The sequence below is a fragment of the Alosa pseudoharengus genome, unplaced genomic scaffold (genome assembly GCF_046254945.1).
Source record: "Alosa pseudoharengus isolate Yale_2024_CS ecotype anadromous, Long Island Sound unplaced genomic scaffold, YU_APseudo_1.1 YU_APseudo_1.1_scf_32, whole genome shotgun sequence".
Lineage (NCBI taxonomy): Eukaryota > Metazoa > Chordata > Actinopteri > Clupeiformes > Clupeidae > Alosa > Alosa pseudoharengus.
In genome coordinates, this window is record NW_027468729.1 from 245001 (window position 1) to 256373 (window position 11373).

General features: G+C 45.1%; 1 protein-coding gene across 1 annotated transcript in view; it reads left to right on the top strand.

The window, feature by feature from the left end:
- The window catches only part of pcdh10a (protocadherin 10a), an 11031-nt gene extending 73 nt beyond the window's left edge, over positions 1–10958 (top strand). Inside the window, exons 1-5 of the mRNA XM_076264641.1 lie at positions 1–2905; positions 3654–3712; positions 3900–4006; positions 8643–8800; positions 10845–10958. The exon at positions 1–2905 is cut by the window's left edge and continues 73 nt beyond it. Of these exons, the coding sequence (XP_076120756.1) occupies positions 383–2905; positions 3654–3712; positions 3900–4006; positions 8643–8800; positions 10845–10898 (2901 nt within the window). The 5' untranslated portion in view covers positions 1–382 and the 3' untranslated portion in view covers positions 10899–10958. The remainder of the gene's footprint in view (positions 2906–3653; positions 3713–3899; positions 4007–8642; positions 8801–10844) is intronic.
- Positions 10959–11373: the final 415 nt, after the last annotated feature.

Below are 11373 nucleotides of genomic sequence, written 5' to 3' on the forward strand. Positions count from 1 at the left end.
AAACGGAGTTTATCTTAGAGTTAGTTATTTACATGTTATGCGCGTGTAAGAGTTTTACAGACATTGAACGCAGCTCTCCAAAGCAAACGGATAACCTGCCTTCGCCTTCCCATAATGTTCAGTCTGGTCACAAAACTCCCGAATCTCTGTAGGATTCGGTAGGACTGGGATCAAATGGCTACAGCTCTGGTCTCTGAAACGACATGGTTACCGGGTGAAGTGAGCCAACATTGTGGAATTGCTGTTTTGGAAACCCGTCTGGTGTGTGTTTTTCTATGGACAGAGGCAATGGGACATTCCTAATCCGGGCAGCAGCAGCGGCGACGGTGGGAGCAGCAGCAGAAGACGGAGTACAACATCTAAGTGCACTTTCTCTTTGGAGATGATTTTGTTATTTCTCCTCTTCTCTATCGTTGATGGAGTGCTTTCTCAACTGCACTACTCTGTCGCAGAGGAGCAGGAACATGGAACTCGGGTGGGGAATATCGCCGAGGATTTGGGTTTGGACATAACCAAACTTTCTGCCCGCAGGTTCCAGACGGTACCCAGCTCGCGGACCCCTTACCTGGAAGTGGATCTGGAAACCGGGGCGCTATATGTCAATGAGAAAATCGACCGAGAGGAGCTCTGCAAACAGACTATCCCATGTCTCCTTCATCTCGAGGTGTTTTTGGAAAGCCCACTGGAGCTTTTCCGTGTTGAAATAGAAGTGTTGGATATTAACGACAATCCTCCGAGTTTCCCTGAAACCGACATCACAGTGGAGATCACCGAGAGCGCAATCCCCGGAACTCGCTTTCCAGTGGAAAACGCGTTCGATCCTGATGTGGGCACAAATGCGCTTAGTACTTACGACATCACGTCCAACAATTACTTTTACCTAGACATGCAAACACAGGGCGACGGGAACAAATTCGCAGAGCTGGTTCTAGAGAGACCGCTGGACCGAGAACAGCAGGCGGTTCACAAGTATGTGCTGACCGCGGTAGACGGCGGCGTGCCTCAAAAGACGGGCACCGCACTGCTTGTGATAAGAGTCCTGGATTCCAATGATAACGCGCCCGTTTTCGATCAATCAGTGTATACCGTCAGCCTGAAGGAGAACTCTCCAGTGGGGACGCTGGTCATTCAGCTGAACGCCACTGACATGGATGAGGGGCAGAATGGAGAAATAGTCTATTCACTAAGCAGCCACAACCCACCGCGAATTCGAGATTTGTTCAACATAGATTCCAGAACAGGCAGGATAGAAGTGACCGGTGAAGTGGACTATGAGGAAAGTAATACGCATCAGATATACGTTCAGGCGAAAGATCTGGGACCGAATGCTGTACCAGCGCATTGCAAAGTTCTGGTGAAATTGATCGACGTGAATGATAATACACCGGAGATCAGTTTCAGTACCGTCACAGAGTCAGTGAGCGAGCAGGCTGCCCCGGGTACCGTGATCGCGTTGCTGAGTGTAACGGATCGCGACTCCGGTGAAAACGGCCAAATTACCTGCGAACTGCTTGGAGACGTTCCATTCAAACTCAAATCGTCTTTCAAAAACTACTACACAATAGTGACAGATGGCCCCCTTGACCGAGAGAATGCCGACTCATACACCATTACCGTTGTGGCGAAGGATAAGGGGGTACCTTCCCTCGCCACAAGTAAGTCTATTAAGGTACATGTATCTGACGAGAATGACAATGCACCCAGATTCACGCAGCCAATTTACGACGTGTACGTGACAGAAAATAATGTTCCAGGTGCTTACATTTATGCTGTGAGTGCCATAGACCCTGATATGGGACCGAATGCGCATGTTAATTACTCCATATTGGAGTGCGACATACAGGGCATGTCAGTGAAAACTTTTGTGTCCATTAACGACGAAAATGGCTACGTTTACGCAGTGAGATCATTTGATTATGAGCAAATTAAAGACTTCAGCTTCATGGTACAGGCGAGAGACTATGGAACCCCCATGCTAATATCAAATGCCACAGTGAATGTTATTATTGTAGACCAAAATGACAACGCGCCAGCGGTCATTGCACCTTTGGGAAAGAATGGCACTGCCAAAGAGCATTTGCCCCGCTCTGCGGAGCCAGGTTACTTGGTGACGCGTATAGTCGCCATGGATGCTGACGACGGCGAGAACGCACGTCTGTCCTACAGTATTTTGAGGGGGAATGAGCAAGGTATGTTTCGAATGGACTGGAGGACTGGCGAGCTGAGAACTGCTCGCAGGGTCTCCAGCAAAAGGGACTCACCGCACCCCATTGATTTGTTGATTGAGATACGCGACCACGGCCAGCCGCCCCTCTCCTCCACGGCCAGTCTGAGTGTGATGCTGGTGGACAGCGTGGGACCGGACCACAGCGGGGACCGGAGCTCCTCCAAGTCAAAAGAGGGCTCTCTGGATCTTACCCTCATCCTAATCATCGCGCTTGGCTCCATCTCCTTCATATTTCTCCTGGCTATGATCGTGCTGGCCGTGCGGTGCCAAAAGGACAAGAAACTCAACATCTACACGTGTCTGGCGGGTGACTGTTGCAGCATGTGCTGTGGGTTCGGTGGGCCGGCATGCTGCTGTGGCCGCCAGGCGCGGGGACGGAAAAAGAAGCTCAGCAAGTCTGACATTATGCTCGTACAGAGCACTAACGTGACCGCCAGCAGTGCCGCGCAAGTGCCAGTGGAGGAGTCCGGCAGTTTTGGCTCTCATCACCAAAACCAGAATTACTGCTACCAGGTTTGTCTGACACCCGAATCTGCCAAGACTGACCTGATGTTCTTAAAGCCCTGCAGCCCTTCAAGGAGTACTGACACAGAACACAACCCATGTGGGGCTATAGTCACCGGATATACAGACCAACAACCAGACATCATTTCAAATGGCAGCATCCTGTCCAGTGAGGTGAGCAAGCCTTTTCGATCATGTTAACTATACATGTTAACTATTTTGCATTATTTAGCTTTATATAACACACACACACACACACACACACACACACACACACACACACACACACACACACACACACACATGGTTTAAAAGAGCAACTACAAAACAAAATATTTGCAATTACAAAATAAAATATATGCCATTAAATTCAGGTAATGGATAATAAATATAAATGAGGTTGTCTTGTTTCAGTTTGGTGTGACTCTGCTCAGGAGGCCACAGCTTCAGGCTTAATTAGATGCCTTACATATGACATGATGGCAGTTCCGTGAGCATTTACTAGTCTTGAACGACGGCGACCCAAAATATATTTGAAATTCTGCGCAGTCTACAACCACAGCGTTCCTTTTAAATTGAGGTGATGTGACTGCGGGCTAAAGGCACTGTAATGTTAATTATGCTGGGCACGGTTGGCTAGAGCTGCAATCGAACAAAGGTGGTTTTATCATAGTCGCCTGCAAATCGGGCTTCATCACAGCATCATTGCTGGATCTACCACTTATGCGTTTCAACAATAAAACGCAATTAAAATATAAGCGTTTCTTGTTTTCACCACTTACACTTTGTAAGCCACTCTAGAGTAATATGATATTTTTTGTTGCCAATTAATTATAGCCCCTGTTCTTGTGTACTGCAATCAAATCTCACACTGTTTTGTGTGCGTGTGTTTGTGTGTGTGTGTGTGTGTGTATGGCTGTAGACGAAGCATCAGCGAGCAGAACTCAGCTACCTGGTTGACAGACCCCGTCGTGTTAACAGGTGAGTAAACCTCACTACAACACTACCCTGAAAAATGACCTCTTTAGCTTTCATACTCAGCGTCGTTGCACACAGTAAAAAAACTCCCAAAGGCCACTAAATTACAGCTGAGACATACATCTGAAGTGTTGCATGGTAACTGGGTGCAGTTTAATTTTCTTCACATTTTTTGTCCTATTGGTTTTAGTTCGGCGTTTCAGGAAGCGGACATTGTAAGTTCGAAAGACAGTGGACATGGGGACAGTGAACAAGGCGACAGTGACCACGACGCAACCAACCGGGGGCATTCGGCGGGTAAGCATTGTCAATTATGTGATGTGGTGCTGAAGGAACAGCGACATTCCGATGGTCGTTCTACAGTGAGAACGGTACACGAGAAACGTTCTACCATAAAGTTGACCAAATTCGGGTTAAGTTGCCTGTTATCAAACTTCCGCTTTCTTTAGTCTCAAGTAACAGGTCGGTAGTTGGGTTTCATAATAGTAAACATTTGGCCACGCACAAAAAAAAAACACGGGAAAAATCATTCAGTACCTCTCTCTTTCAGGCACACACACACACTATACTGGCAATGTATAGCAGATGGAAAGAAGCCTAGATGCATTGGTAATCAAATCGCATATCAGATATATTCTATACATGGCCTATCTATTGATCAGTAAATTACTGAAAAATCCAGGGCTGGTAAGAATTTGATTTTAAATAGCACTGACCTCACTTTAAAGAGTTTTGACATTTAGCTCTCATTTTGCAAATGTCAAGATGTTGTATTGCCAAGTATGATTTCTGAACCATGTGGAATTGAATACAAATGGACTGGGTTGTGCTCTACACCACCTGTATGTCACTATCTGATCAGGCTTTAGTTAAAGTAGGTTGCGTTTGAGACACGCAGAGAGCAACAAAAAAAAGCGGAAAAAGGGAAAAAAGGATGAAGGAAAGAGGAGAACTGGGAGGGGAGAGAAGGGGGGCGGCAAGTCTGCGTTTGAAAGGCATAGACTGAGGTCAGCGGCGATGAGAGGCTGCGATTCTGCTGGCATATCTGGGCTCTTTCCCCTTTGGGTGCTCTCCTTCCTCATTTTGTCTGCAGCACACGTTGGCACTCTTCAACACCTCAGTGCTCTGTGATTCATTTCCAGACCTTTTGCATAGCCAATTATCAAATGAAGGTTACCATGAAGGCCCATCCGCGGGCACGGGCTACTCCACTGCCTCAGCAAGTCCCTCTCAAGTGAGGAGGCCATTTTATGGCAGATCATGTATGAGCATGGCCCGGCAGGTCACACACACGCACACACGCACGCACGCACGCACACACGCAGGGGAGACAGAAGATAAAATATACACTGAGATAGACTGTTAGGGAAGCAAATGTGAGTTAAATCTACAGTAACAGTCTAAACTCCTCCTCACGCTAAATGAACAGAAATGACACAATTGACAGAAAACAAGTGAGTGTGAGAGAGAGAGAGAGAGAGAGAGAGAGAGAGAGAGAGAGAGAGAGAGATAGGGACACACATTCACAAGCAAACAGAAGCAGCGAGTGTAAATCGCATGGTGCGTGTTTGGATATCAGTCTAAATTAAGGCTGTTGTTCAGTGGAAACCACAGAGAGGGTAGATAGCAATGAAAATCGATTCAGGCTTTTAAATTATTGTAAAATAATGGAGGAAGTCTGGACGGGGGTGTGGGGGCTACTCTTAAAGCGATCATTATCTCAGCGTTTGTTTGCTGTGTGAGAGAGGTGTGACAAATTAGTCAATTAGATTGGGCACATTACACTGACAATTATTTACTAATTAGGTATGGAAGGAGATGACGTTAATCAAATCATTCCTGTCATCGCAGTTTCATGGTATCGCTTTCCTGTGGGCCTAACCGTTTGAGTCCATAGCCTGCAGGGCTCCATGCCAAAGACCTGGGTTTATTATTTCCAAGTGTTGGAAATATCGCTTCTAGTGGCACACTGGACAAGGAATGCAATTTGTCTTTCTAGGTCATGCGCTGATGTGACTGATGAATGAACTGCATGTGTAAAATGGTAGAAAATGGATTTTCCACAGTGAAAAGGCTGCAGTATGTCCCTAGTTAACTCCCACTGTGGCACTTCATCAACAATACACATATGTGTCCACCAAACTAATACAAGGTTACAGGCTCATACAGTTTCCCATTTTGAAGCAACAGTGGGGTGATACGTTGTTGATGCCTATTTACAACATTTTGAATTCATCAGGTGCGTCTGTGGAGCCTCTGACCTTGATGTCAGCTTGAATTGTGTTTCCCGTCTAGTGTATTTAAATCAGCACATTCTCCCAAACCTGTGCATTATTGATTTTAAATGTCAGGGCAGAAGTAGCCCTGGTTTGAGTATCATAATCCAATTAGTAATCTGTGTCAGGTAGCGGAAATTGACGTGACATTCTCTGTGGATATCGACTTCACTTCTGTAGCTTGTCAATGCACGTAATAAGTTATGGGATAAGATCAATGGTCCTGGCTACACTGTCTCCAGATTGCTCGTTTTGTGGCCACGTCAATGGAGTCATCAATTAAATGAGAAGTGGGGAAATCGAGGCCAGGCTTACCGCTTATGAGGCTTTTATGTCACCTTTGATGCTTTCTTTTTGTGAATGTGTGCATGTGTGTGTGTGTGTGTGTGTGTGTGTGTGTGAGAGAGAGAGAGTTGTGTGTGTTTAATGGAATGCATGTTTTTAAAAAAGAAGAATGCGTGGGGAGGATTATATGGTCATTTGCATGTTTAATATGCATGTTGATGTATGTTTGTGTGTGGGTTGTGTGTGTGTGTGTGTGTGTGTGTGTGTGTGTGTATGTTTGTGTGTGGGTTGTGTGTGTGTGTGTGTGTGTGTGTGTGTGTGTGTGTGTGTGTGTGTGGGTTGTGTGTGTGTGTGTGTGTGTGTGTGTGTGTGTGTGTGGGTTGTGTGTGTGTGTGTGTGTGTGTGTGTGTGTCTGTCTGTGTGTGTGTGTGTGTCTGTGTGTGTCTGTGTGGGGCTGCAGGGGACTAGGGCTTGATGATGAAGTCCTGCTGTGATTGCACAGTTGCTGGTGGAGGTTGTCATCGCTAGTCACTGTTTTCCTGCTTTTCTGTTTGGCCCCGTGCAGTGATGGGAAGGGTGACGCAAACAAACAAATCCCAATCACGAGCCCAGACACGGCCGAGGAGGGAAAACAACTTTCATTTGCCTTGAACATATTCAGCACGACTCTCAATGGCTCTGCAGCGCACAGCCTCTTAGAAGTCCCCGCACATATGCCATGATACACACAGATGTGCATTTGTGATGTGGGCACACACACACACACACACACACACACACACACACACACACACACGCACACACACACACAGCATGTATATATATATATATATATATATATATATATTCTTTCAGAGGAGATGAGAGAAGGCTCTGACATTCTTTTCATCTCTCTTCTCTCTTTTCACCTCTCTATCTGCTCCACCTTTCCCTATGCCCATCTGTCTTCCAAGAACCCTACCCTAGCAGACACACATAACACACACACACACACACACACACACACACACACACAGAGAGAGAGAGACAGAGAGAGAGAGAGAGAGTGAGAGAGAGAGGTAGAGAGAGAGAGAGAGAGAGGGGTAGAGGGAGAGAGAGAAGTCTCAGGTTTATCAGTGGGCCAGGTTCGTCTAACTAGACCCTTTGATCTTCCTCAGTAAAACTCTCTTCCATTACCAAGTGCAGATTAGAGAAAAGTCAGGAACATTCTTTTTGCCCTCTCTTTCTCTCTCTCTCTCTCTCTCTCTCTCTCTCTCTCTCTCTCTCTCTCTCTCTCCATCTCTCCCACCTTCTCTTGCACCCAGCTTCTCGCCCTGTCACTCCCTGTCCTAAACGTACTCCCACGCACTTCCTCATATATGTGTGCACACCTTGAAACCCCCCCCCCCCCACACATACACACACCATACACAGACACACATGGCTTGTCTCTTGTGTCTTGTTCTCCATCCTACTCTTCCCCTCCTTCTGTCTTCTCTCTCTCTCTCTCTCTCTCTCTCTCTCTCTCTCTCTCTATCTCTCTCTCTCTCCACCCCCTCTCTATCCTCACATGGGCTTTGATCAGTGTGCTCCTACATCCTCCCCTCCAACATTGTCCCAGTGCAGACGAGCTCAACCCATTTCAATGTGCAGGCAGAGGGAGAGATTGCCTGAGGACCTTGTTACAGCTCCCAGTGATGCCGTTGTGCCTGTTTTATTTATTCATATATTTACTTATTCATTTTTTTGCCTTCTTTTCTATTCCTTTTCAAAAATGCGAGTAATTAACTCAAACAGCGCGGTAACGAGTCTGAGGGTTTTGTAGCTTTCGGTGGGTTATTGTTTCTGGCAGGCGCCCTGAATCCTTTCTTGTTCGTCTCGCTCTTTGATGTCACCCATTGTCTCAATTCATATTTCACACAACTGGTGTCACAGGATTGTAAGGCCTCTTTATGTTTACAGACAGCAGCGACAAAAACACACACAAACACGCCTCAAAATAAATGTGTTTGCTCCTCGGGATGCTGGGGAAAACAGTCTCTCCCAGGGTATCAAGAGTCAATAGAGTTCAGTAAATTCATGCCACTGTGCTAAATGTTCTTTATTAATTTTTAAAGTGCTGTATTTAGATATGTTTAAAAAATGAAGGGTAAAGGAATGTGCTGCAGCTCAGCTTTCAGCGTGAACCTTCACACACTGTAAGATGCAGATGTGATTGGTGAGCTAGTCTGGGAGATGTTAATCTGCTCTGAGATTAGGAATAGTGTCAGACGGTGTAGTTTTTCTACAGGAAGCGCTGTAAAACAACAGTAGTCTCCAGTTCCACAGACTTCCTTCACTTCCTGCTCAACTCACCTTCTTGTTGGTTTTTTCTTGGTTTGTTTGCTTTTCAGGAGCTGACCTCTTCTCCAACTGCACGGAGGAGTGTAAGGCCCTGGGGCACTCCGACCGATGTTGGATGCCCTCGTTCGTGCCATCGGACAGTCGCCAGGCCTCCGACTATCGTAGCAACCTGCACGTGCCTGGCATGGACGCAGTGCCCGATACTGAGGTAGTACTTGAAAGCCAAGTGCAAACAGGGGATAGATCATTCTCCACCTTTGGCAAAGAGAAGTCACATCACGGCACGCTAGAGAGAAGAGAATTAGACATTCTCTTGCCTAGTGCTCGAACGCCTCACAGAGCCAACTATTTGTGTGAGTATATAATCTAGGCCATCAAATCTCCACTACTCCACTGCAGGAAATCTGGTCCAACTTTTTTTTTTTTTTTGCAAAAACCAAGGGCCATTATTTTTCATATATGTATATATCTAATATATATTTACAAATATGGCTCTAAGTATCCCCTTTCTTTTCCTTAATACGCCTGACAGGCGCTTCCTACCTCCCCCTTCTCCCCACTCAAAAAAAACAACAAATCTAATAAAAAATGTTTTTTATTCAAATTGATGTGTCCAACATTTTTGTCTTGAATCTTCCTCAAATTGCCCCAGCTACTTTGTCCCTTTCTTGTTCAAGTGGCATCCCACTGTTGGGGTGCCACTCTATCTCATGAGAGCAGAGGAGTCGATAGCACTACGTCTGTTGTGACTTTTCATTGAATCCACATGCTTGTCATTGCCAACATTACATTATGCTATCATCACCATCTGTGCTAGGCCTCAAGTGAGCAATGAATAAAAAAAAAACAACGAAAATGAAAGAATGCAGAATTAGACACAACACATTGATGCTAACCATATATTTACAGAAGTAAATGTGCTAAAAACGGTATGTGTCAAGAGGTGTAAGAGGATTAAATTGTCATAATTTAATTCACTGTGTACCACCTGCCACTGCAAAATTTTAGGAATGATAATGGACTTAGCTCGTTGTCAAACTTTGATGCAGTGGCTTTTATCGTTCCTCTGAGGTTACAGAAAGGAGTTGGTCTTCATAAAAAAGAATGGTGCAAACTCAGAGCTCTGTGAATATTGAAAAAATGTGCAAGTTGCTAATGGAGTAAAATGAGTTTGTACAGTACGAAAGGTAAGGCGTATACATAAAGTAGTCAAATAACCTCTTCTAAACTCTTCTGAAAATAACACATCACATTGCAAATTCACTGCTTTGTGAAAAGTAAAGAAAAAGCTGAAAAGACATACAAGATAACAGTCTTCACAAGACGGCATTGTATAGAATACTTTTCAATAAACTAGAAATGTGTCACCCAGTTTTAAAATTGATGCCTGTTACCTGTTCAAATCCTGCCAGCCTATTTGCAGTCAATTTCAACATTCAATTCACCACTTTTTTTGTCACTTGAGCAGAAAAAGAGATTACTGACAACCCAGTATGCTTTTTCTGAGGAATCATGTATGCTCAGTGTATGCTTATTGTATATTTGTCATGATTTAGAGAACCCATAGACCATATTTGTAATTATTATTAGTGGTGTAACATACAGTCATCCTGTAAATTGATTCTGTAAAATGAAACATTTTGTTGATCAAAGAACATTTTCTAACCTGGCTGAAGTCCTTATGCCCTATCTATGGTTCTGGGCCAGTTGAGTCGTAAATGTGACATGGGTCACATGTTACTGTAAACTAATTAGGTGCCAGAGACTGCTTGATATCAAATGAAAACGCAGGTGATCATCTGCCCATTGGCATGCTGTGGTCATGCAGATCGATGACGTCAATAATAAAAATGTTCTGAACATCAGCTTATGATAAATGGGACAGTGAGTGCAGCGAGAGCAATCCAGATATTGCATGATGGATCTAAATGAGCTTGCTATGCTGACATAAACATCACCTCTCCCCAAGTGATAGCACACTGTGGCTTTAGTGTCATGTGAGAGTGTCATTCTGCATTCACGCCATGAGATTCCTGCTGCATGTGCACTCTCGCATATTTCACCTTCGTTCTGCTCAGGCAGTGCTCATTTTGTGTCATTGCTAATTTTTAGTGTGATTTGTGGCCATTGTCGTGGTGCTGACATTACAAGCAAAGAGAGAGAGAGAGAGAGAGAGAGAGAGAGAGAGAGAATAGTGTGTTTGTGTGAGGTGACATCTTTAAATGCTTTGTTGTCTCTCTCCACTTTTGCAGCCCGGAAAAGGATTTGCTAGCTCCTTCCGCGTGGACATACCCGAGACAGCGTGAATTTGCACAAAATGCGCCCGGCCAACAAAAGCATCCACTTTTCCACATCATTATCATGTTCAGCCAGCTGCCGCTGGGCCCTGGAGGACCACAAGCTGGGCCTCAGTGGGGGCATGGCCGGGGTAGTGCTGGGCTGGGGGTGGGGTGGGGGGTGTGTGGCAGTGGGGGGGTCGCTGGGACTAAATACACACTAATGTCCTGGATCAGCACTGGGGCCTCTAAACTGTTCTCAGCAGGCCTGAGAAACACACTGAAATCCTTCTCTGAGAAGAAACTAAATCAAACGTGGACAACAAAAGACAAAAAGAAAGAAAGAAAAAAAAGACAAAAGCAGACTGGACGTGAGCTTAAATGGGAAAATGGAACAAACAGCAAACACAAATGGAATGGAGAAATAGACATATTGCTGATCTGGGTTGAGCCTGTTTACAGCATTCTGTCAATCGTCAAGTTTATCTGAGCCCTTTACTTGTTT